The sequence below is a fragment of the Periplaneta americana genome, chromosome 2 (genome assembly GCF_040183065.1).
Source record: "Periplaneta americana isolate PAMFEO1 chromosome 2, P.americana_PAMFEO1_priV1, whole genome shotgun sequence".
NCBI classification, from domain to species: Eukaryota; Metazoa; Arthropoda; class Insecta; order Blattodea; family Blattidae; genus Periplaneta; species Periplaneta americana.
The window spans coordinates 117,680,254-117,701,636 of NC_091118.1; the positions used below are offsets into that span (position 1 = coordinate 117,680,254).

General features: G+C 34.9%; 1 protein-coding gene across 2 annotated transcripts in view; it reads left to right on the forward strand.

The window, feature by feature from the left end:
• Positions 1 to 8,229, forward strand: part of Lint-O (L(3)mbt interactor in ovarian somatic cells) — a 35,242-nt gene extending 27,013 nt beyond the window's left edge. For both annotated transcript variants that reach the window (XM_069818400.1, XM_069818401.1), the window contains exon 7: positions 2,160 to 8,229. In XM_069818400.1, the coding sequence (XP_069674501.1) occupies positions 2,160 to 2,306 (147 nt within the window). In that variant the 3' untranslated portion in view covers positions 2,307 to 8,229. The remainder of the gene's footprint in view (positions 1 to 2,159) is intronic.
• The last annotated feature ends 13,154 nt before the right edge of the window (positions 8,230 to 21,383 follow it).

The following is a 21,383-nucleotide window of genomic DNA, read 5'->3' on the forward strand; positions in this document are numbered from 1 at the left end:
TTCCACTTGGCATACCACGAAGACTGGTGTACCACAAGGCTCTGTCCTAGGACCTGTACTATTTTCTATTTATATTAATGATATTTCTTCTAATCTAACATACTGCCGATACCATATTTATGCTGACAACATACAAATCTATCTGCATACCCAACCTAACTACATAAATGACGCTATAACTAAAGTTAATGATGACTTGAATTCAATATCCATATGGTCGAAAACGCACGGACTTAATCTAAATGCAAGTGAATCGCAGGCTATCTTAATAGAACATCAAAGATTGAAGTGTGACAAACAAAATTTTCCACCGATAATTGTAAATAATACTGCTATTCCATACAGCTCGACTGTCAAGAACCTTGGCATTTATATGGATTCTCATCTGGAATGGAATGAACAAGTGAATCACACTTCCAAAAAAATATTTTCTATTATTCACTCATTAAAGTGACTGAAGCACTTTCTTCCTGATAAATTAAAATTAATCCTTGTACAAACACTCGTGATGCCACACTTCGACTATTGCCATATTATATTAAGTAACCTAAATGCAAATTTGAGCAGCAGGCTACAACATGTGCATAATGCATGCGTCCGTTATATTTGTAATATTCGTAAGTATGATCATATTTCCCCCTCTTTCCAAACTCTGTCTTGGCTAAGGCTAAGCGATCGACAAGCCCTGCATTATCTTATTTCAAATTCTTCACACCACTAACCCATTCTATTTAGCTTCTCGTTTTCAAAATTTATCCGCATATCATCAGCTAAGTACAAGATCTCATCGTAACAATTTACTCATTATACCCTACCAAAAGACATCTTTATATTCTTCATCTTATGCAGTTTCAGTTGCTAGAAATTGGAACTCGCTACCGAGTGATGTAAGGGGTTGTTGGCCAATAACTTCATTTAGGTCCAAATTACATAAATTCTTACTTAACAAATTAATTGCTGATTAATATTTATTACATATAATGAAACTAACATCTGTCCATTCTTATTATTATCATTAATTTCCCTAAATAGATTTACAAAACCTCTAATGGCAATTACATTAATATTCTCATTATAGAAATATATTTTAGATTTATATATATATATATATATATATATATATATATATATATATATATTTTTTTTTTTTCTCTCCCTGTAACATAGTTCTAGTAAGCTTATATTAAATTAATTTTCATCGTTTTACTAGCTATCTCAAATCTCAAATTAATTATAATTGATTGAATTAAATTAGCTTATAAATTAAGTTACTACTTTACCTTATAGGTTTATCTAAATTTAAATAAATATGTAGTCTACTAGTCGTTAAAACTTAACTGAAGAATATTGCTGGAGAACCTTTTAAGTGTAGTGTAAATATTCGTAATTTAAATATATATTGTATTGATTAAGGCTGGTAGAGTGGAAGAGAAGGCCTTATGGCCTTAACTCTGCCAGCGAAAATAAAACATTATTATTATTATTATTATTATTATTATTATTATTATTATTATTATTAGCTTATGTATAAAAATATGTAAGAATAATTCTAGTGATACCAGCCATTTCTTTATCCAGGTTTCCTTCATATTTTATGTCTGTAAATCTTTTTCGATTGTGCAACTTATGACTGAAACTTTATACCATCTAGTCTTCTGCCTATGATACACTTGTATCAACTAAACAACATTGTCTATAAAGATTATATTTAAAATTAGTAGTAAAGTAAAAATATCGAGAGAGACAAACAACACCATATCACAGGTTTGCTTTTGTGAGGTAACTGAAGTATCTTCTTCTCTGCCATATGTGACAAGACTGAGGGCGAGGGGGTTTGCTATAATAAATATGTAATGGAACAGACAGGTCAAATTCAGTAACATCTGCTTTTCTGTCTTTATACCCATAGGAGCAATCAGAACTGTCCTTCTAGCATGTTAAGTGTAGGTAGCTATGTGAAATGTGTTTGAAGTGTTATTTTGCAGAGTTCAGAAATTCAACATTGAGCAACCTGAGCAGTTCAAAAAGTTAAGCAAAAAATCAGCAATAAAGTTCTGTTAAGTATTAAGCTATATAAATTTAAGCAAAAAATCAGCAATAAAGTTCTGTTAAGTATTAAGCTATATAAATTGTGTTATGAAAACTTTTTCTTTTCTTAGGATATTGATGGTGCATCTCTGCTTCTTATGAAACGAAGTGATGTTTTAATTGGTCTACATTTAAAACTGGGGCCAGCCCTGAAAATATATGGACAAGTGAAGAAGCTACAGATTCGACAGAGTGATCCAACGTATCTGTGGCCCTGAAGCTGGATGTGCACAGAACGTATGGAAAGTATTAATTCTTCTCTCTAAAATAAAATAAAATTTGCTTTAATATTCCAAAGATATAATTTTATAGGCTTCAGGTATATGTGCAATAATGTTTCAGTACTTTTTAGTAGTATGCTATTGTATTGTTATACACTGTTGCAAGAGTTTACAAATTTAGACATTGCAATCTGTGAATTACGTAAATGCATTTATAGCTTGCAAAATGTTATCAATGTTAATACTTTTGTTTTGATCGAACTGATTGACTAATTTGTGTGTATTATAACGTGCTTTGAAGTTGACCCAAATCAGTGGTACCTAAATGGGTGTGTTTTCCTCTTCTGTGAATTAAAAAGAAACTGATTAAAGTACTCTTTGACTGAATGTAAGTTAAGAGCTGGTGCCTTACTGCATGTGTAAATAAGAGATAAAATGGAATATTGAATTAATATCTTCCTTTCTATCAACATTTGTAATGACTGTTCTTTAACTCAAATCTAATTCAGCTCAGAATGTAATTTATCCATAGTTGTGATATGAATGGGAAATTAACTCCCAAAAACATTCCTGCAATTTAAGATATTAAAATCAATTTGCACAAAATACTTCTGTATATTAGAATAAATGTAGTACTAAAAAAACTGTTGTGTTGGTTTTAAGAGATGGTTTCTGTTGAGTAGAAGAGAAGAAAAGACTTCTGTTGCGTTGTCTTCACATATAGCTGTAGAACTTCATAACTAATGGTTATTTTGATTGTATATTTTTCTGTAATTTAAACCATTTTTATTATATGGAGAAAATACACAAAATGTGAAAGAACCTGTTTCAATGCACTGGAAATGCAAGTTTTTGAAGTCCGTAAAATGTTCTATTATTACAATTTTTTGTTTGTTCATTTGTGTATGTGTGTGTTTTTTATTTGTGTAATGGAATTTTTATTGCAATAGCTCCAGCAGTTTCTATTTTCGTACTTGTGAATGAAACTTCATGTTTGCCATTGGATCCAAAGATAAAGGGCTCAAATGCATTCAGGATGATGCAGGGATGATCATATGCTTAGCATGGCTTCTTTTGGAAGAGAGGTAAAGTTGAAGGTCTTGTGTTATACACACTCTTATTACTACAGATGCACTGAAAGTCTTCTCATTCATGTAAGGGTAAAGTAAATTATTAATATATATATATATATATATATATATATATATATATATATAAATTAGCAATTAACAAATGTCTTTTAGAGACATAAAGTTGTTGGGTACTTTAGTTTTCATTATTAAACTGTATACTTGTTTAAAATTTGGTACCGTACCATAATTCATTTCTGAGAACTGCATAACCTCCAGGATGTGCCTGTATTGTTTCATGAGAAGTGATGGACAAAGAAATAGAGGAAATAGAAAATTTGAGTGTGTGCACAATAATTCAGTTATATGGAGAAGGAATATGGAATAAAATTGAGTGGTGGGGTGCCAGTAATATCTGTATAGTAAATGGATCGAAGTGTGTGAACACTGTATATTAACTCTTCAAATTCAGTGCTCTAACATCAAAATATCAGGAAGCAAGGAAAATAACGTTATTGTTACATTTATTCATTCATACATACACAGCGTTTGCTTACATAATATGGGTCGACCAGGCAGCTTGCAATTGGCACGAGGACCATGTAACACATGACAAACTGTCTCCCACACACTTGGGAGTCCAGTGTAGAAGTGGTTGTGTTGACGTTAGATTGCGTGACTGTTTCTGTCAATGAGGTAGATACACAGTACTGATTTTGATATAATCTGTAGGATACATTGGTGAAGGATTGGAAGTAATTTTTTATTTTTTAGGATGGTTCATCAGTAGTTCCTCTGTCTTAATTTTGAAACTGTCGAATTTTTAATTTACATTTATGCCAGTTTTTCATGTAATTGCACAGTTTGGAGATCATATTAAATAAATATATTATAATAGAAAAGTAAGCTAAATAAAGCTAATGGGTTCATACTCCATTTGTAAAGGGAATCCTCTCTTCTTCTCTTCTCTAATGACTGAAAATTCTATTGAATTGTTTGTTGTTGTTTGTAGTGCTATGATTGAGGTGGCTTTAATAGTGTCTGTTATCAAGCTCGAGATATGTTTTGACAGGTTTTTATGATTTGTTCATATTTTTGGTTTGTTGCAGAAAGTATTTCACTTCATATTTAATTACATGTTATATGTAATTTTTATAAGCTTTGTTTAAGAACTCCACATTGCCTCCCCATTTGCATTAAGTGAGTTGTTTTAATGTGTTCATCTTTTAGTCAATTGTTGATGCTAGATCCAATTGCTTTACTGATAGTTAGATTATTATTTGTTACATCATCTACAAATAGGATTATTATTTATTACATTATCTGCAAATAACCCTATTTGTATGCCTTTCATTAATTTTATAGTTGTTGAAAGGTCGTTAATGTAAATTCTAAAAATAGTGGGCTCAATCTTGTTCCTTGTGGTAATCCTGCTCAAGTCTGTTTTGATTTTGAGATTTTCTTGTTCCATGTTTTTGTAATTCATGTTTCGAAGATGAAATCGTTCAAGAAGCTGAAAATGTTCCCTGTAATATCCATTGTTTTCAATCTGTTCAGCATTTTTTCTCTCCAGACTATATAAAAGGCATTTTTGAAATCTGCAATATTGCTGTGATACTTTTATTTGATTGAAGGCTTCTTTGACAAAGTCTGTGGACTGTATTATGGGGTGAATTGTGAATGAATTAGTTCTGAAACCTCTCTAGTCTTCTGTTAAGCTTTGTTGTGTTTCTCTATGGTAATTCAGTTGCATAATGACCTTTCTTTCCATTATTTTTGCTATGACAAATGGGACTGATATTGGCTTGTAGCTGTTGATTTATTGTTTGAGTTTACCATGCCATTTTACTAGGATGATTATTGCTTTTTCCAAATAGTTGGAATTTTATTTTTCCTTTGCTATATTTTATTCTACATTTTTAAAAGGAATATTTTTTATTTATCACCTGAATGTTTTAGAAATTCTGTACAGATATTACTTCAGTTTGTGGGAGTCTTTCCTTGTGCTTGATGGTACAAGCCACTCACTCTCCCTTGTTAGACTGTAAGTAGGTCAGAGTATGCAGCCACTCACCTCTCACCTCACGTTCTTCACTTGATAAGGGGGAGGCCTTTGTTATCAATCTGGTCATCAGGTGTTACCTGCCATGACCAGAGGGCAGCACACAGCAGTGCAAGTCACCCTGCTTCCCGCACAAACACATGTGGGGCTGCTTATAAGAGGGAGAGAGAAGATCATTCTTTCTCGACACATCACCCCAGCTCATATAAAAGCAGGGCTTGAAAACCGACAGGCAGCCAGACCAGCCCCCTATGCTAATAACATTGCTTTCCCAATATCACTCCCATATAACTCCTGACTTCGGTTCTCCATTTCAACTTGGCTTGCTTGACATCTCTTTGAACCTCTCTCCAGTCGAAAAGTCGCGAGCTAGTCTCACTGATCCCTTGGTAGTAAAGTTCAACAATTTCGCCACTCACGGTGTCAAAAAATCGAGAGCGCTCATTGATCTCTCGAATTTAAGAGGCGAGTTTCTAAACTACAGTACTTATTTCTACTGTGACACTCCTAACCCTAGAACCATGAGAAAACTTGAATAATTTTCTTGTTTTAGTCCACACCTGTGGAGTAACGGTCAGCACGTCTGGCCGTGAAACCAGGTGGCTCGGGTTCGAATCCCAGTCGGGGCAAGTTACCTGGTTGAGGTTTTTTCCGGGGTTTTCAACCCACCACGAGCAAATGCTGGGTAACTTTCGGTGCTGGACCCCAGACTCATTTCACTGGCATTATCACCTTCATTTCATTCAGACACTAAATAACCTTAGATGTTGATACAGCATCGTAAAATAACCCAATAAAATAATTCTTGTTTTAAAAAACTAATTGTTATCTCATAAGTTTTCCCTTTCTTTATCATAACATCATATCACTCCCCTGCTTCAGCCCTATTATCCATCCTGTTTCTCCATTTTCTCTCTACCTTGATGCCAGAGAAACGTAATGGGGATCAATGCACAAGGTTTTGTAATGCCTAGTTTAATTCCTGCTGATTGAAATTATTTGTGAAGTGTCTTGTGTTGTTTTTCATGTGGCAATACTCATTTTTTTCCTTTTTTAAGATTCTGTTTTGTTGTTTGTTCTTTGGTGAAATTGTGTTGACTTTTATAGTTGAAGTAAAATCGTAAATAATATCAGTTCAGACTGGCGTGAGCCAAAATCATAGGTTATGTATGATTTGGCACTTTTATAATGTTAATGACTTCACATTATAATTTGTGATTCCTTCCATCTGTGGCGGGGCAATTGCAGCAGATCATCAGTGTATTGTTTGAATGGACACACTGCAATAAATTTAAATTCTTTGCATAGAGGATGCAGTATGTCCACTTGATCTCTGTAAACTACATCCTCGTTCTGAGCTATATGTTAATGGTAGTAGAATTACAATATACAGGGTGGAAGTGAAATAATCCTGCAGATTTTTACAGCAAATAGCTCGTGTTGTATATAACAAAAACTGTAATACCATATTTGTGGAAAGTCCATAGTTTTCTCAGAAAAAAAAATTTTTTCCCCAAATGTTTAATATCCTCTTATTCGATAACTATTACGAATTGAGTCATGATTTTTGTCCTTATCGATAGAAAATCTAATAAAGAATCATTTATCCCTCTGTCATATTTCAGTAACATGGACGGTTTTCGTGTAAATTTAATTTAAAAACCACTAATTTCAAGCTAGAGAAGGAAGCATGAGCAGTGCATGTATACTGAGTTCATTGACCTCTTACATCTGTATTGTGATACGAAAGGAGACTTTTAGTGGCGAGGTTGCCAGACTGCTGGAACTTCCAACTTAATTTTCTAATTAACCGTGCATTTAATTACAAAACATAACATAGGTTTTATATTCATTTGAGCATACCCTATCGTTCCTTTCAATCTGCAAGATTATTTCACTTCCACCCTGTATAGACATTACAAGATTTCCTGGGTGTTACATTTAGTTTTAGGCTATCTTGGAAGACATATAGCCTGTGTACATATGAAAATTAAGGAGGTTTTGTAAAAAGATGACATATTAGATCTTTTGTCAGGAATACAGTGTAATGCAGACTAATGTTTTTATGCCTTTATTGTGTAATATTTTAATCAAGGCTTAATTATGAGTGTGTCTCAGCAAGTAAGTCAAAGCTTGAGATATTAAGTCCAGTTCACCACTTTGGTCTCAAACTTATGACTGAGGGCTTTCTGGATACGACAAAAAGCCTGTATTGTAAGATGGGGTAATGATCTCTGTATTGGCAATATAGTTTCTTAGTCGGTTATTTAACGATTCTGTATTATCTAGTAGGTTATTTAGCATTGAAGAAATTAGTGATAGCAAGATGATATTTGGAAAAATGAGGCTGAGAGTTGCCCAAGTGGGTTTCGAGCCCATTCCCAAGCGAAGCTCGAGATTAGCAGGTACTGCTGAGCTGCACCACTGGTCATTGTTGTCTGGCTCTCATGCAGAACAGTGTGAAACTCTGCACCCAGCCTGAGCATAACTCATACAAGTGCTTCCACTCATTATACTTGGGTTGCTAATACAGAGACAATTTCTGGGAACTTCATCCAGCTGATGTCCAGTTTAGAGAAGTACTTTCTGAACCGAACATCACTACCACAACATATGGCTGTAGAACATCTTGCCTCCTCTGCCATGGATAAGTCATCCTCTGTTTTATTTAAGTCTAAGCGAATGTTTTAAACATTTTATAGTAACTTTTACGTATACACTATGTTTTTGTGAATTTATACAGTAGAACCTTGATTATTTGTCGTAATCCATGGGTTTTTTTTTTAAAGCAAGACGTAAAGTGCTGCAGCAAGACTGTTCTTTCATTACAATTGCTTCACCATTGCTGCAGCAACCGTGCAGCAAATCAAAACATTGTTTTACGAGTTTGCTGCACGATCCATCATGACGGAATGCATGTTTTGGTCTTTTGCAACGTTTATTATTGTTAAAATCGTCTAGTAATAATAATTCCATGTCATTATCATGGAAGTCGAAACTATTTAACATGTTCGGTTCTTTTAAGGTTAAATTTATTACTGCAGTAATAGAAGCCAATATTAATTGTCCACTATTTTCCAGTCAGCTGACCTAATTGCGTTTTTTTTACCCTCATTTTGCTGCAGCAAAGTCAAGAAGCGCTTTAAAAAAACGCATTAGCAGAGGGGAGGAACAGTAAGTCCAAAAAGGACTGGTAATCTGTTCTACTGTTTCTTACCTTATTTTTACATTCTTTTAAAGAAGTCTGTCACATTTTTGTGAATCCTACTACCAGAATTTTTTTCTGAACTTCATTCTAACATTCTAATTCTCCGAATGGAAACAATGTCCATGAATGAAGTGTCATCTTCTTGCTCCAGAAACCTCATGAGGGTCTCCACTGATTAAAGTGCAATTTGTAATGGAATACACGATTCAGGCATTATAGCTTCTTTCCCACCACTGTAGTCATTGTCACTCACACTTGTAGCCTTACAGGCACTGCCAGCAATAATATCACCATCAGTTTTTATTTCATGCCCTGGAAGCACCAAATCTGTAAACCACCACTGATTAATGTTTTCTTCATCCATATTAAAGAATTGGTCATTTTACTTCAACTTATTTATATCTTCCATGAGTATTCTTCCACTGTTGTCATTTCCTTCAAACCCTTGAAATTCTACATAAAGATTAATTTTTTGGTCCTATAGAATTTATCTGTTGTGGTAACAATGATTGTTAGAGAAGGAAAATTCGCTCCGGTGCTGGGGATCGAACCTGGGTCCTTGGTTCTATGTACCAAATGCTCTAAACACTGAACTATGCCAAAGCTCAATCCATAGCACCGGATGTTTTCCCTATGTGGCCTTACTTCATGTTCGACATACATGTTGACATATATTAAGTAAAAAAAAAATCTTTACGTAGATTCTTCGCCCAACAGTGCATATTATATCCTGTAGAATTCGGCCAGCAAGTCATTCAATTGAGTGCTCTCCTTGTATCATGACAGTTGACTTAATATATGTCGAACATGGAGTAAGGCCACAAAGGGAGGGAGATTCGATCCAGTGCTGTGGATTGAGCTTCAGCGTAGCTCTCAGTGGTTAGAGCGCTTAGTATGTAGAACCAAGGACCCGGGTTCGATTCCCGGTGCCGGAGCGAATTTTTCTCCTCTAACAATCATCGTTATCCTTGAAATTCGTCTGCAAGTTCCACAATGCCAAGGTTGGGTATTGTCCTTGTATTGCAATGTGAGGGGTGGGTGGAGATGTGAATTGCTGTGAATGGCAACAGAGTGTTAAAGGAAGGGGTACTTGTACACACTTTGATATTAAAGTTCTTCCCATGGATAATCCCTTATATAGTAATCTCACATAGGATCCCTTGCTAGATCCTTTTTATTCAAGAATGCAGATCTAATTTTAGCTGTATTTTCGTGATCAAATAGGGCAGAAAAGGAGAAAAGGCTGTTGAATAATCCAATGATCAGTTAATTGAGAGATGGATAATCGAGGTTCTAATGTATCAAAGTTTTCTTACATGCTAAGATTTTTTACTAATGGATCCCATGTGAATGAGTTTGTGGGTTCTTTTATTACAGATTGATAGGAATATAATTTTAAATGCTGTTACACCAGTGTTTTCACTGTTGAATTTTCTACTTTTTTTTATGGCAACAGCAATGGGGCAGGTTCCTTATCTGCTGTGTTTCATTAAGCACCATTAGTTTCTTCAATTCTTTTCTTCTGTTAACTCTTTCGTTATAAGGATCTAGATCCTTTTGCACTCTGTTTCTGACATCAGGTTCTGAGGTTGGAAAAGTGGTGTGCCATGTTGGGTTTCCTGGTAACAAGATGGTGGATGAAGCAGCCAAAGATACTGATCTTAATGGCACACATTTACACGAGACTGACAGAATGTGGTGAACTAAGATTTCTGTTTGGTGTAAATTCGAACAAGAATGGTCTGCAGAAGAGGAAAATAAATATTGCAGCATAAGAAATGTCAGACAGTGGGATTTGTTTATAAAAGTGGCATGATATGAAGAAGTGGCACTTGTCAGATAGAGGATTAAACACTGCTGTCTATTACATAGCTACTAAGTAGTGATTCTCCACTTCAGTGTGATATGTTCCATGTTCCAGTGACTGTAAAATGTATTTTACTACTTTGTTCTAAATATATATGACGGTCCAAATCAACACGCAATACAAATGACACTGCGTGATGCTCTTGGTAATGAATGTAATTATAATGATGTATTATACACTATTTTGAAATAATTAATAAATACAGATCTAGGTAACATGAGATAAATTTTATAATAATGACTCATGTTATTTGTCCTCAAACCCTATATGGAAAGAATTCTAGGTCCTTGTTATTATATCTTCAATTTACTATTCGGACCCTATACATCCAAATATATGCCATTAGGAAAGTCCAGGAAAACAAAGAAGGTTTGGAATTGAATGGGTTACATCAGCTGCTGTTTATGCGAATGATATGAATGTGTTAGGAGAAAATCCACAAACAGTTAGGGAAAACACGGGAATTTTACTTGAAGCAAGTAAGGAGATAGGTTTGGAAGTAAATCCCGAAAATACAAAGTATATGATTATGTCTCGTGACCAGAACATAGTACGAAATGGAAATATAAAAATTGGAAATTTATCCTTTGAAAAGGTGTAAAAATTAAAGTACCTTGAATAAATATGGAGAATGCCTGTTATTATTTCGTTGAGAAGCTTTATCATCCAGTCAGCTCTCGAAAAAGCTGAAAGTTAGAATTTATAAAAGTTATATACCGGTTGTTCTGTATGGTTGTGAAACTTGGACTCCCACTTTGAGAGAGGAACAGAGGCTAACAGTGTTAGAGAATAAGGTGCTTAGGAAGATATTTGAGACTAAGAGGGATGAAGTTACAGGAGAATGGAGAAAGTTCCACAACGCAGAACTGCATGCATTGTATTCTTCACCTAACATAATAAGAAACATTAAATCCAGACATTTGAGATGGGCAGGGCATGTAGCATGTATGAGTGAATCTAGAAATGTATATAGAGTGTTAGTTGGAGGACCTGAGAGGAAAAGACTTGGGGAAACCAAGGCATAGATGGAAGGATAATATTAAAATAGATTTGAGAGAGTTGGGATATGATGGTAAGGACTGGATTGATCTTGCTCAGAATAGAGGGACCAATAGCAGGCTTATGTGAGGGCAGCAACAATTAACCTCCTGGTTCCTTGAACCCATTGTAAGTAAGTTGTGTCCTTTTTTTTTTTTTTTTTTTTTTTTTTTTGGGTAGGAGGATGTTAGTATACGTTAGTGTTGTTATTTATGTATTATTGTAAACATAATTTATCTTGTCTTTTTCAAATAACTGTGATAATAGTGTTGGTTGGTTGAAAAACGATTTTAAATTTATAGTTATTTTGAACTTGGTTTTCAAAATATATCATTAGCACTGTTACTGTAAAAATTGTACAAGTGCAAGGAAAGGTGTTACAGTGACGTGTTATCCATTTACAAAAACAGCTAAACAGGAATGTTATCGATCCTTCCAACAAGTTGTCACGAAACTTTCTGTAGTGGACAAGTATGAGACCAAAATAACAGGTGTGGAGTGCAGCATTTTGCAAATGCCTGTAACCCTTAGATCAGTGCTTATAATAGTAGGGCGTGCATCTGTAATGTTGGAGCCATAAATTGTCAAACATATACCTGTGAGATTTGAGGCATTTAAATGTCGACAGAGACTACAAACAACATTATGAAGTTGCAAATGTGTTGTTGTTGTTGTTATCTAATGCCGGGCTTTGGCAACGAAGCCATTAGCGTTCTTGCTCTCCAATATTTCTCTGTGGTGGATCCATCAGGTAGAACTTTACAGGTTTGTAGATGATCTTCAGTCATTTCTTCTTCTTTGTTGCATAGAGGGCAATTTGGATTTGTGTAAATTCCTATTTTATTCAAGTGTTTGGCCAAATAATCGTGTTCTGTAAGCAGTCTGAATTTTGCTACTAGTTGCAAATGTATGTACATAGTATCTCACTGCACGTCTTGGTAATGTGTAAAAGGCAGTGCTGCAAGCAAAGTTGAATCTCTCAAAACGAGTAGATGATAACAGCACTGAAATCACAGTCAGGAAGAAGTAAGGCTCGGATTTCTGACCTAAAATCTCTGGAAATATGCATGCATTTATTCCCTAAAAACACCAATATACGACATAAAAACTTGGAAGTATGACGCAAAACAAATCAAATATTATCCAAAATTACTGAGAAAGCATTTTATCCATCATTCTACAAAATTGTTTTTGTGAATATTAACTCCATGTATTAGCCATAGCAGACTGTACACCATATAAAAAATAAAGGAGGTATGAAAAAATGTGAAACATCTGTTCTCTGCATGACTAATACTTTTACAGCTATGTTAACAGAGTCACTGAATATTTATGAATTACTATCTTAACATGGGATTGGAATCTCTTAGTATCACAAGTTTGAGAAGAGTGAAAGGGATGTAGGTGAGATTGATAAGCAAAAACCTGGCGAATCCAGTTATCTTCAAATGTAACCACAAAATGTTTCTAAGGAAAGGAAATCCAAAATAATTTATCAAATGCAAACAAAATCTTTCGCTATTATTGGCACAAAACATGATAATAATAATACTTAAACTGTAAAAACAATGAATTGTATTATGACAAAAATATGCTTTTATGCCATTTTTTTTATCAAATATGATATATACGCACTTATATGACCAATAAAACTATGTCATTGTGTTCAGAAGAGCTAAAAATATGTTTGATTTAATTTTTTGAAAAGAGAACAGAGTCAAAATATGACGTGATAGAAATGCAAGTCCTAGTCAGGAGCATTGCACATGTCACTCACAACCAAATTTATGTCCAACACTATGGAACAGAAGAGACATGTTCTGACACTTACTCAGACATCTTCCATGTACAGGCGAAGCATGGTTGGTACTGTAGTGCACTCAACTGGTTTTATATAAAAGAATGAAAATGAAACTGAAAATGAAGATCCTGTCATGCAAGTTGATGGCATGCTCCTCTTCACAAATTAAATACTCTTCTATGCATCATGCAAACCAGGGGCGTATTTTGCGGACTACCGGGGCTACCGGCGGTAGCCCAAGGAAATTACAAAAGAAAAAGTTTATGATATAACATAATGTAATAATTTTGTATTATTAGTTTTACCATAGTAATTAAAATTAAAGTAATTGTTAGATTTATATGCGCTCTCTGCTCTCGAAAAGAAACAAGTTGTCAAGGCGGCATCGCTGGAGAAACCGCTTGCTACGTGAGGTAGCCTGTGACCGTTTCGCTCACGCTGTCCTTCGCACAACTGCCCGTCCCCCCCCCCCCTTCTGTTTCCATCATGCACTGTAGGCGGGCGAGTTGCCGCTCTCGTGATCGGTTTCTTCGCAGGCGCGAAGCAGCAATACGCTTAGTACGCTAGCAATTGAATGTGATTGTGTTCTTGCAGTGCATTATTTTAAATCTGTGATTTGTTCGAGTGTCTAAGACTTACATTAATTGTGAATTATTAAGTTTTTAATTTCCCAATTAAGTGATATTGTGAAAAATATGGCAGAACAAGTTTCTGGAGAGGTTTGTGTTGAAAATGACTGTGTAATAGAAGGTTTATTAAAAGTGCCTTTTAACCGTCGTACATAACAACGAGAAAGTTGAAATTGTGAAAATGGAAAGACCAACTCCTGAGTTAAATTTGTCCATGGACGTAAAAGAAAAACAGCGAGAGTACACACGCCATTTCACTTCAACATCATATGGTAAGTGGAATTGGTTGTGTGGTACTTCTAAACTGTCTAAACTATTTGCTGGCCATGTTTGTTATTTAGCCGCGAAACTAATTTGTGGTCAAAAGAGGGGTTTTCTAATATGAACTCCCTTCGAACGGCAGTCCTAGAATACGACAAATCAAAAGCTCATATTTGTAGTAGCATGAACTTTGCAAACTTTGGGAAGACAAGAATTGATTTACAGCTAGATAAGCGAAAAGCTCTACACATCAACCAACACAATGCTCTTGTGAAAAAAAAATCGGGAGATTTTACTGCATCTTATTAACGCAGTCTGCTTTCTAGGAAAACAAGAATTTGCTTTTCGGGGTCATAACGAGAGTGTGGAATGAGACAATATAGGAAATTATATTGAATATTTAAGTTCCTTAAGTGAATTTGACCATTTACTGGCCAATCATCTTGAGAGTTCAACAGTATTTCGTGGTACTTCTCTCGCAATTCAGAATGACTTAATATTTGCTATAAGTGGAGTTATGATAAAGAACATAAAACCTTTTGTGGCCATTGTTGTTGATGAAACAAGTTACTGCTCTAATCAGAGTCAATTGTCCACTGTTTTAAGATACGTCGACAGTACTGCCAATGTTCAAGAACGGTTTATAGGATTCACAAATGTCAGTTCGGACAAAACTGCTGCTGCTTTGTTTCAGCATGTGGAAGGTGTTATAGCAGAATACAATGTCGGCAATAAGTTAATTGCACAGACATACGATGGTGCTTCAGTTATGGCGGGAAATATTAATGGCTTAAAAACAAAAGTTCAAGAAAAGTATCCTCAAGCACTATTTGTCCATTGTTACAGCCATGTTATCAGTTTAGTTTTGCAACAAACTACTTCATCCATTCCAGAATGCCGCATTTTTTTTCAAAACACTGTCGGGTTTAGCTGCATTTTTCTCATCATCTCCTAGAAAATCAGAAAACTCAAGGAATTTATGAACAAGAAACTCCCAAAAGTAGCACCAACTAGATTGAATTTTACATCTCGGCTTGTAAATACAGTAAAGGAATACAGAGAAAAACGGACTGCTTTCTTTAAAAATATCATTTGTAATGACTCTGAAGAAAACTGGGATGATGCTGTAAATGTGCAGGCTCAAGGATGTTTGAATTTTTTCACACAGTTTCAGAATATATTTCAATATATTTCTTCTTGAAGTCTATGCTAGAGTGTTCGCACATACAGATGTGCTCTACAATATTCTTCAGACAAAAAGTCTAGACATAGCATACTACTTGCAAGAGGTATCAAAGTTAAAAAAAAAATACTATATCCGAGTTCAGACGTAGTGGGTTTCTGTCCATATGGAGTAATATGGAAAATGAAAATTCTTCAGCCAATACAATGGAACCACCATTAAAGCGAAGAAAAGGAGATGATGAATTGAAATACAGGCAGCTGTACTACAGCATACTAGATCGTATGAACATGGAAATTACTGACAGATTTTCTGATTATGGAAAGCTTCAGTTCACACATCTTCTAGATTCTCAAAAATTTTCTGCTTATAGAGAAAACTTCCCGAATGAGGCACTAAACAAATTATTTCAGTCCTATAACAGTCACTTTGATCAAGTACGTTTGAAAAATGAATTAAGTGTAATATATTCAGCAGAAGTCTTTGATTTTTCGAACAAACCTATCCATGAAATATTATCTGCCATATATGAAAACCAGCTGAATCAAGTTATTCCTGAAGTCCTTAAATTGGCAACATTAATTGTGACAATACCAGCTACGTCAGCATCGGTAGAAAGAACATTTTCTGCGTTGAAGAGAATAAAATCCTACTGTAGATCAACTCATACACAAGAACGTTTATCTGGCTTGGCACTAATATCCATTGAAAAGTCATTTCTACAGAAACTTTGCAAGTGGCCCAACTGTAATTTCAAGGACGAAGTCATCAACGTATTTTCGTCCCAATCAAGACATCTGGAATTCACATAAATATGTAAGGAATTTTATTATAGGGATTTTTAAATATATTTTGTGTAATAATAGGGTCAGTGGTAGTCCAAACCCTTTAACCAGTATACGCCACTGATGCAAACAGTTTGCATTATCGAAAGAGGCCGACAGTTTGTGGCTTTTGGTGGTATGACTTTTGTATGCAAATTTACATCCCTGTTGCCGAACATTTCAGTCGGTAAATTCATGTCAATTTGACTAGACCATAAATCCACTAACTGAAGGGAAGCTCTTGTTAGTTTCGGTTTCAATACCTTACACATTCAGGAAAGTATGAGAGCTGCAGTCAAATTCTATATTTGGAGGTTGATTTTTGTTGTGTTTTGGAAGCATGTTTATCAAACTTACTGTCCACTTCCACCTTAACAGGAAGTAGGGTCAGTGGGGTATAACTTTAAAATATAAAATGGGAATCATGGTCAAATAGGGTACCATTTGATAGAGTTCTTCAAAACAAACAACTTTCCTATTCTTTCAAGGGATCGAACCCAAGTCTTCAGCTCTATGTGCTGAATGCTCTTGCAAGTGAACTATGCCGGAGGCAATCCACAATACTGGCTCAAACTCTCTTTTGGCCTTACTCTATGTGTTATGTCATAGTATGTCTTTAAACATTACTACACACAAGTGTGTTTATTGTATATTATATGATTTTGATGACCAGGTTATTCCAACAGCTATTGGGAGAAGTAACAACTCATTTTTGATTAAATTAAAAAATGTGATACTTCGAACAATAATAATAAAATCAGAGAAATGGGAGAACTCCGACACAAATCCCATCTGCAACCTTGTCCACCACAAGTGTCACCATGGATTCAACTGAAAAATCCTAAGTCTGATTGGGATTCGAACCTTGGCCTGCATGACAATGATTATCTAGACCACACAGCCATTAGTCTGTGGTTGTTTAACATATTGATTCACTGTAATAAAATCCTGATCTACTTTTGATTCAATTTCGATGTATACCTATTTTCATACATCTGATTGAGTTTATGGCTGATATGTACATCTATTATCATTTATCGAGCAGCACATTTCACTTGACGATATGTTAAGAGGATGAATAATTGTTTATATACATCTGACCTCTAATTAGTGAAATATGTTACTAGTCAGCGATGTGTGTAATGGAGGGGGAAAGGAACTGGCCACCCTACCTTATCTCATGGACGGCACCTTACTGATGTCACTTATGAAGTTCCAACATGTCTTCGGACAGTTGACTAAACAACCTACTTTCGTACATCTTATTAGCACTAATTACATGCAGAGGAAGTCCTCATGAGTTCAGTGCCACTGCCGCTACCACCACCAAATCTACTACGAAGCTCTTGGTTGCTGCATTCAGAATGTAGTTCTAAGCCCTTCTGCCTTGGCTGTAATTTCGAGAGTTATGAGAACATTTTCTAAATTGTCACAATATCTTGCAGTTAAATTTAAACTTGGCTGAGGCAATGGTGTTTCAAGGACAACAAAAATACTTAGGAGGACTCATTTCTAAAGGAAATAAAGCTGGCGATGTTACAGATTTATGGCACATGAAGGAATCCTGTCACTGAAAAGGGGCTCCAGGCAAAATCTACAGACTATTTCTTGTAGATGTCAAAATTTAGAGGCACCACAATGGGCCTGTTTCTTTGGTCTAGATGTGCGTGACTTGTGCCAGTCCCCACTCAGTCTATAACAGCATTTTGTTGGAGTCTGCTTAAAGGTCTTTTTCCTGTAGGTTCTTGGAATACTAGTTTAATTTTCTTTGTTTTCGGTCTGTGATAACATGGCTGACCCTCAATCATTTTATTTTAATTTTGGAAACTATGTTCGTATTCTGATATAAATAATATATTTCCTTATTTTTAATATTCTCTGTTATAATGTAATGTGATCCTGTACTGCTCTAAAATTTGTCCTTAAAATGTTACATTCCAGACTACAGTAGAATAAAGATAATGATATAGTTATAGACATAAAACCTAGATGTACTGAATGGTTGGGTCATGTATGCAGAATGAACAATACACATTTGCCCAAAATGATACTAAATGCTAAACTAGATGGCAAGAGGAAAGTTGGCAGACCCAGGTTATGATAGCTGGATGATGTACAAATTTACGAAAGATAGGCATAAGAAATTGGAAAGCAAAGGCCATAAACCGAAGTGAATGGATGGCTGTTGAAAGGGAGGCTAAGAAACTAAGGTCACGCCGATGATACTACAGGACAGACTTACGAAAGACAGGCATAAGGAATTGCAAAGCAAGGGCCATAAACCGAAGTGAATGGATGGCTGTTGAAATGGAGGCTAAGAAACTAAGGTCACGCCGATGATACTACAGGACAGACTTACGAAAGACAGGCATAAGGAATTGGAAAGCAAGGGCCATAAGCCAAAGTGAATGGATGGCTGTTGAAAGGGAGGCTAAGAAACTAAGGTCACGCCGATGATACTACAGTAGAGCCTCAATTATCCATGGTAATGCATGGGGTGGACTGAACGGTTAATCGAAAAGATCGAATAATGCATACCATAAAGAAATTCATAAATTAAGTGCATAATATTTATAGTTTCGTAATTTAAAGTTCCTGCGGTACTGCAACCATTGATATTTTTTATAGTACACACTACACTATACAACATTATGTTGATTATATAACTAATAAACACAATGAAGTAAAGTAATATGTACATAGAACATTACTGTTTTTTATTAAATGAAGCACAGTTGTAATACCTATCTGGTATTCTCGTTTGAGAAGAGTTGAATCATAGATTCTCCTTTCCTAAACTGCTAATTAGCACAACCCGTGGAAAAAAAGACTGAATGGTGCAAGGGTTAGCAATTATGTGGACGTTATTGGGGTAATTTCTTTGAAAGAAGGTATGACTATTTCACAAGTTGGGAAAAACACCTCTTCCACAAATAACTTACTTCTGTTGCTAGCAGCAGCAGAATTTCTATTACACATTGTGTAATGGTAAAGGTTTTTAATACCCCTCTCTTAAAATATATATAAACATGTGCAATAGGGTCTATTTCATATTTTTTTTTCTGCAGTTAATAGGGCAACAGATAAATCAGAGTTCTACTGTATTTTAATCTTATATGGTTAAGTCCATTTTTAACACAGGCATGATTATCATATTATGTATTAACTTTCTCGAAACAATCCTCACTTTTTAGTATCTATAGGCTCACAAACTTCTTATTACTGATTGGGGATGAGGTCACTGCTATCGCTACAAACAGGAAACATGCAACGAACTCAGTAGTTTGGACTCCTGGCTTTAGTAATCAGAACTTATATTATAGAAGGACGTATCACTGCTTGCTCTTTGCATTTCTTTTGCACTGTTTATAGTGCTGATATTTATATCCCAGATGTTAATGTTTGAATTCATTATTGTATTTTGGATGTTTGAGCAACGAAATTAAAATACTGTACTCTTGATTGCCTAGGACTCACGTTACAGAATGCACGCTGGTTCAAGTCCCCGTGGGGGAAGAAATTTTCTCATGAAACTTCGGCCAGTGTATGGGACTGGTGCCGACCCAGCATTGTGATGCACTTTGGGAGCTACGATAGGTTGCAAAAATCTGGTTTCGCAAATCAGCTGTAACGGCTGTGGGAATCAGCATGCTAACCACATGATATAGCTGGCGGCAGCATTTTTGGCTTGTGTCCTAGATATATAGTGCCCTGTTTGTGAGCATGTTGATAGTGCAGCTGAGAATGGTACCACTTCCTATACACATCACATCAACCATATGCCAAATACAGTTGTCAGACTGACTGCAGCAAATGTAAAACACTCGCACTTAACGTTCCCATTACTTATTTCACACACCAAAAACGGTGATGCGGTTGGATGATTGTCCACTTCTGCTTCGGCATATGGACGTGAGGCCAGCAGCCGGCTGGTCGGTCTTGATCCTGCAAAGGGCTGTAACGCCATGGATTTTTTTTTTTTTTTACTCTTGATTGCAATGTGTAATGAAGGAAACTAATAGGGTGATCAATATATTAATGTAAAAAAAATTAAAATTAAGTTTTACCAATGTATCTCTTTTAATGTATTTAATGTGTTCTTTCAAACAACCAACAAACATAGGTGAGATAACATACATATAATTTACCTTTAATTGCTAATAACTTCGTACACTGAGTTCATAATACTGCAGTTCTGTAAAGCTAAATGACACATATTGCAAAAATTGAACACAACATTTACAAAACACTATAAATACATACCGAGGACTAGTGATTAAAAGAATGTTTCTCACAGTAGGTTGAGGTAACATTTGGCAAGTGCATATTTGTTATATTATTGTATAAATGACTAGATCTGCGCAATTTCAGAATAGGTGTCTAAAAATAATGAGTCTTTTTAATATATGATCAAGGTTTTGTATTAATATACAAGTACTACTGTGATAAAATCTGTAACCATAGCTGTATTAGGAATGACGTTAATGAAGATTTGTATTTGCCTTTCGTACTATCTGAGCATTAATTTTTTTTCTAATATAGCACTTCACTAATCTACGAAATATTTCCAAATATAAATAATAATAATAATAATAATAATAATAATAATAATAATAATAATAATAATCCTGCGAGTCTTTAAATAAAACACAAACTACACTACCTCAATTTAGCTGTATCTTACATTTATAATCTCCATTGTTTGTAGTTTCATAACAGTACTTTAGGAAACAATTTATGAAATTTTAATCTTTTAGGTTAAATTTTTTTTTTAGTAATTTCATATCTATTTTTTTTTAATAAATGTTACATTAATATTATTCTTCTCTTACCAATGCAATATAAAACCTCTAACGAATAAAGAAATAATTTTACAATATTCTGTGTTGAATCATAGTGTTCCAGGAGTCATGTTACCCTTTTATTCGTAGTTTACATTTTCGTAAGTAGAAATGCAATGTGAGGAGTTACCAAGAGGCATTAAGCATTTAAGGTTATTGGTATGAGCATAGTTTTCTTTACAAAGACTTATTAAGTTGCAGTTTGGTGTGATGAATGATAAAGCATTGTTGAATTAATAGAAGAAAATGACTTGAACACGGTTTATTTATGTGCAATACTTTTGAGAAAC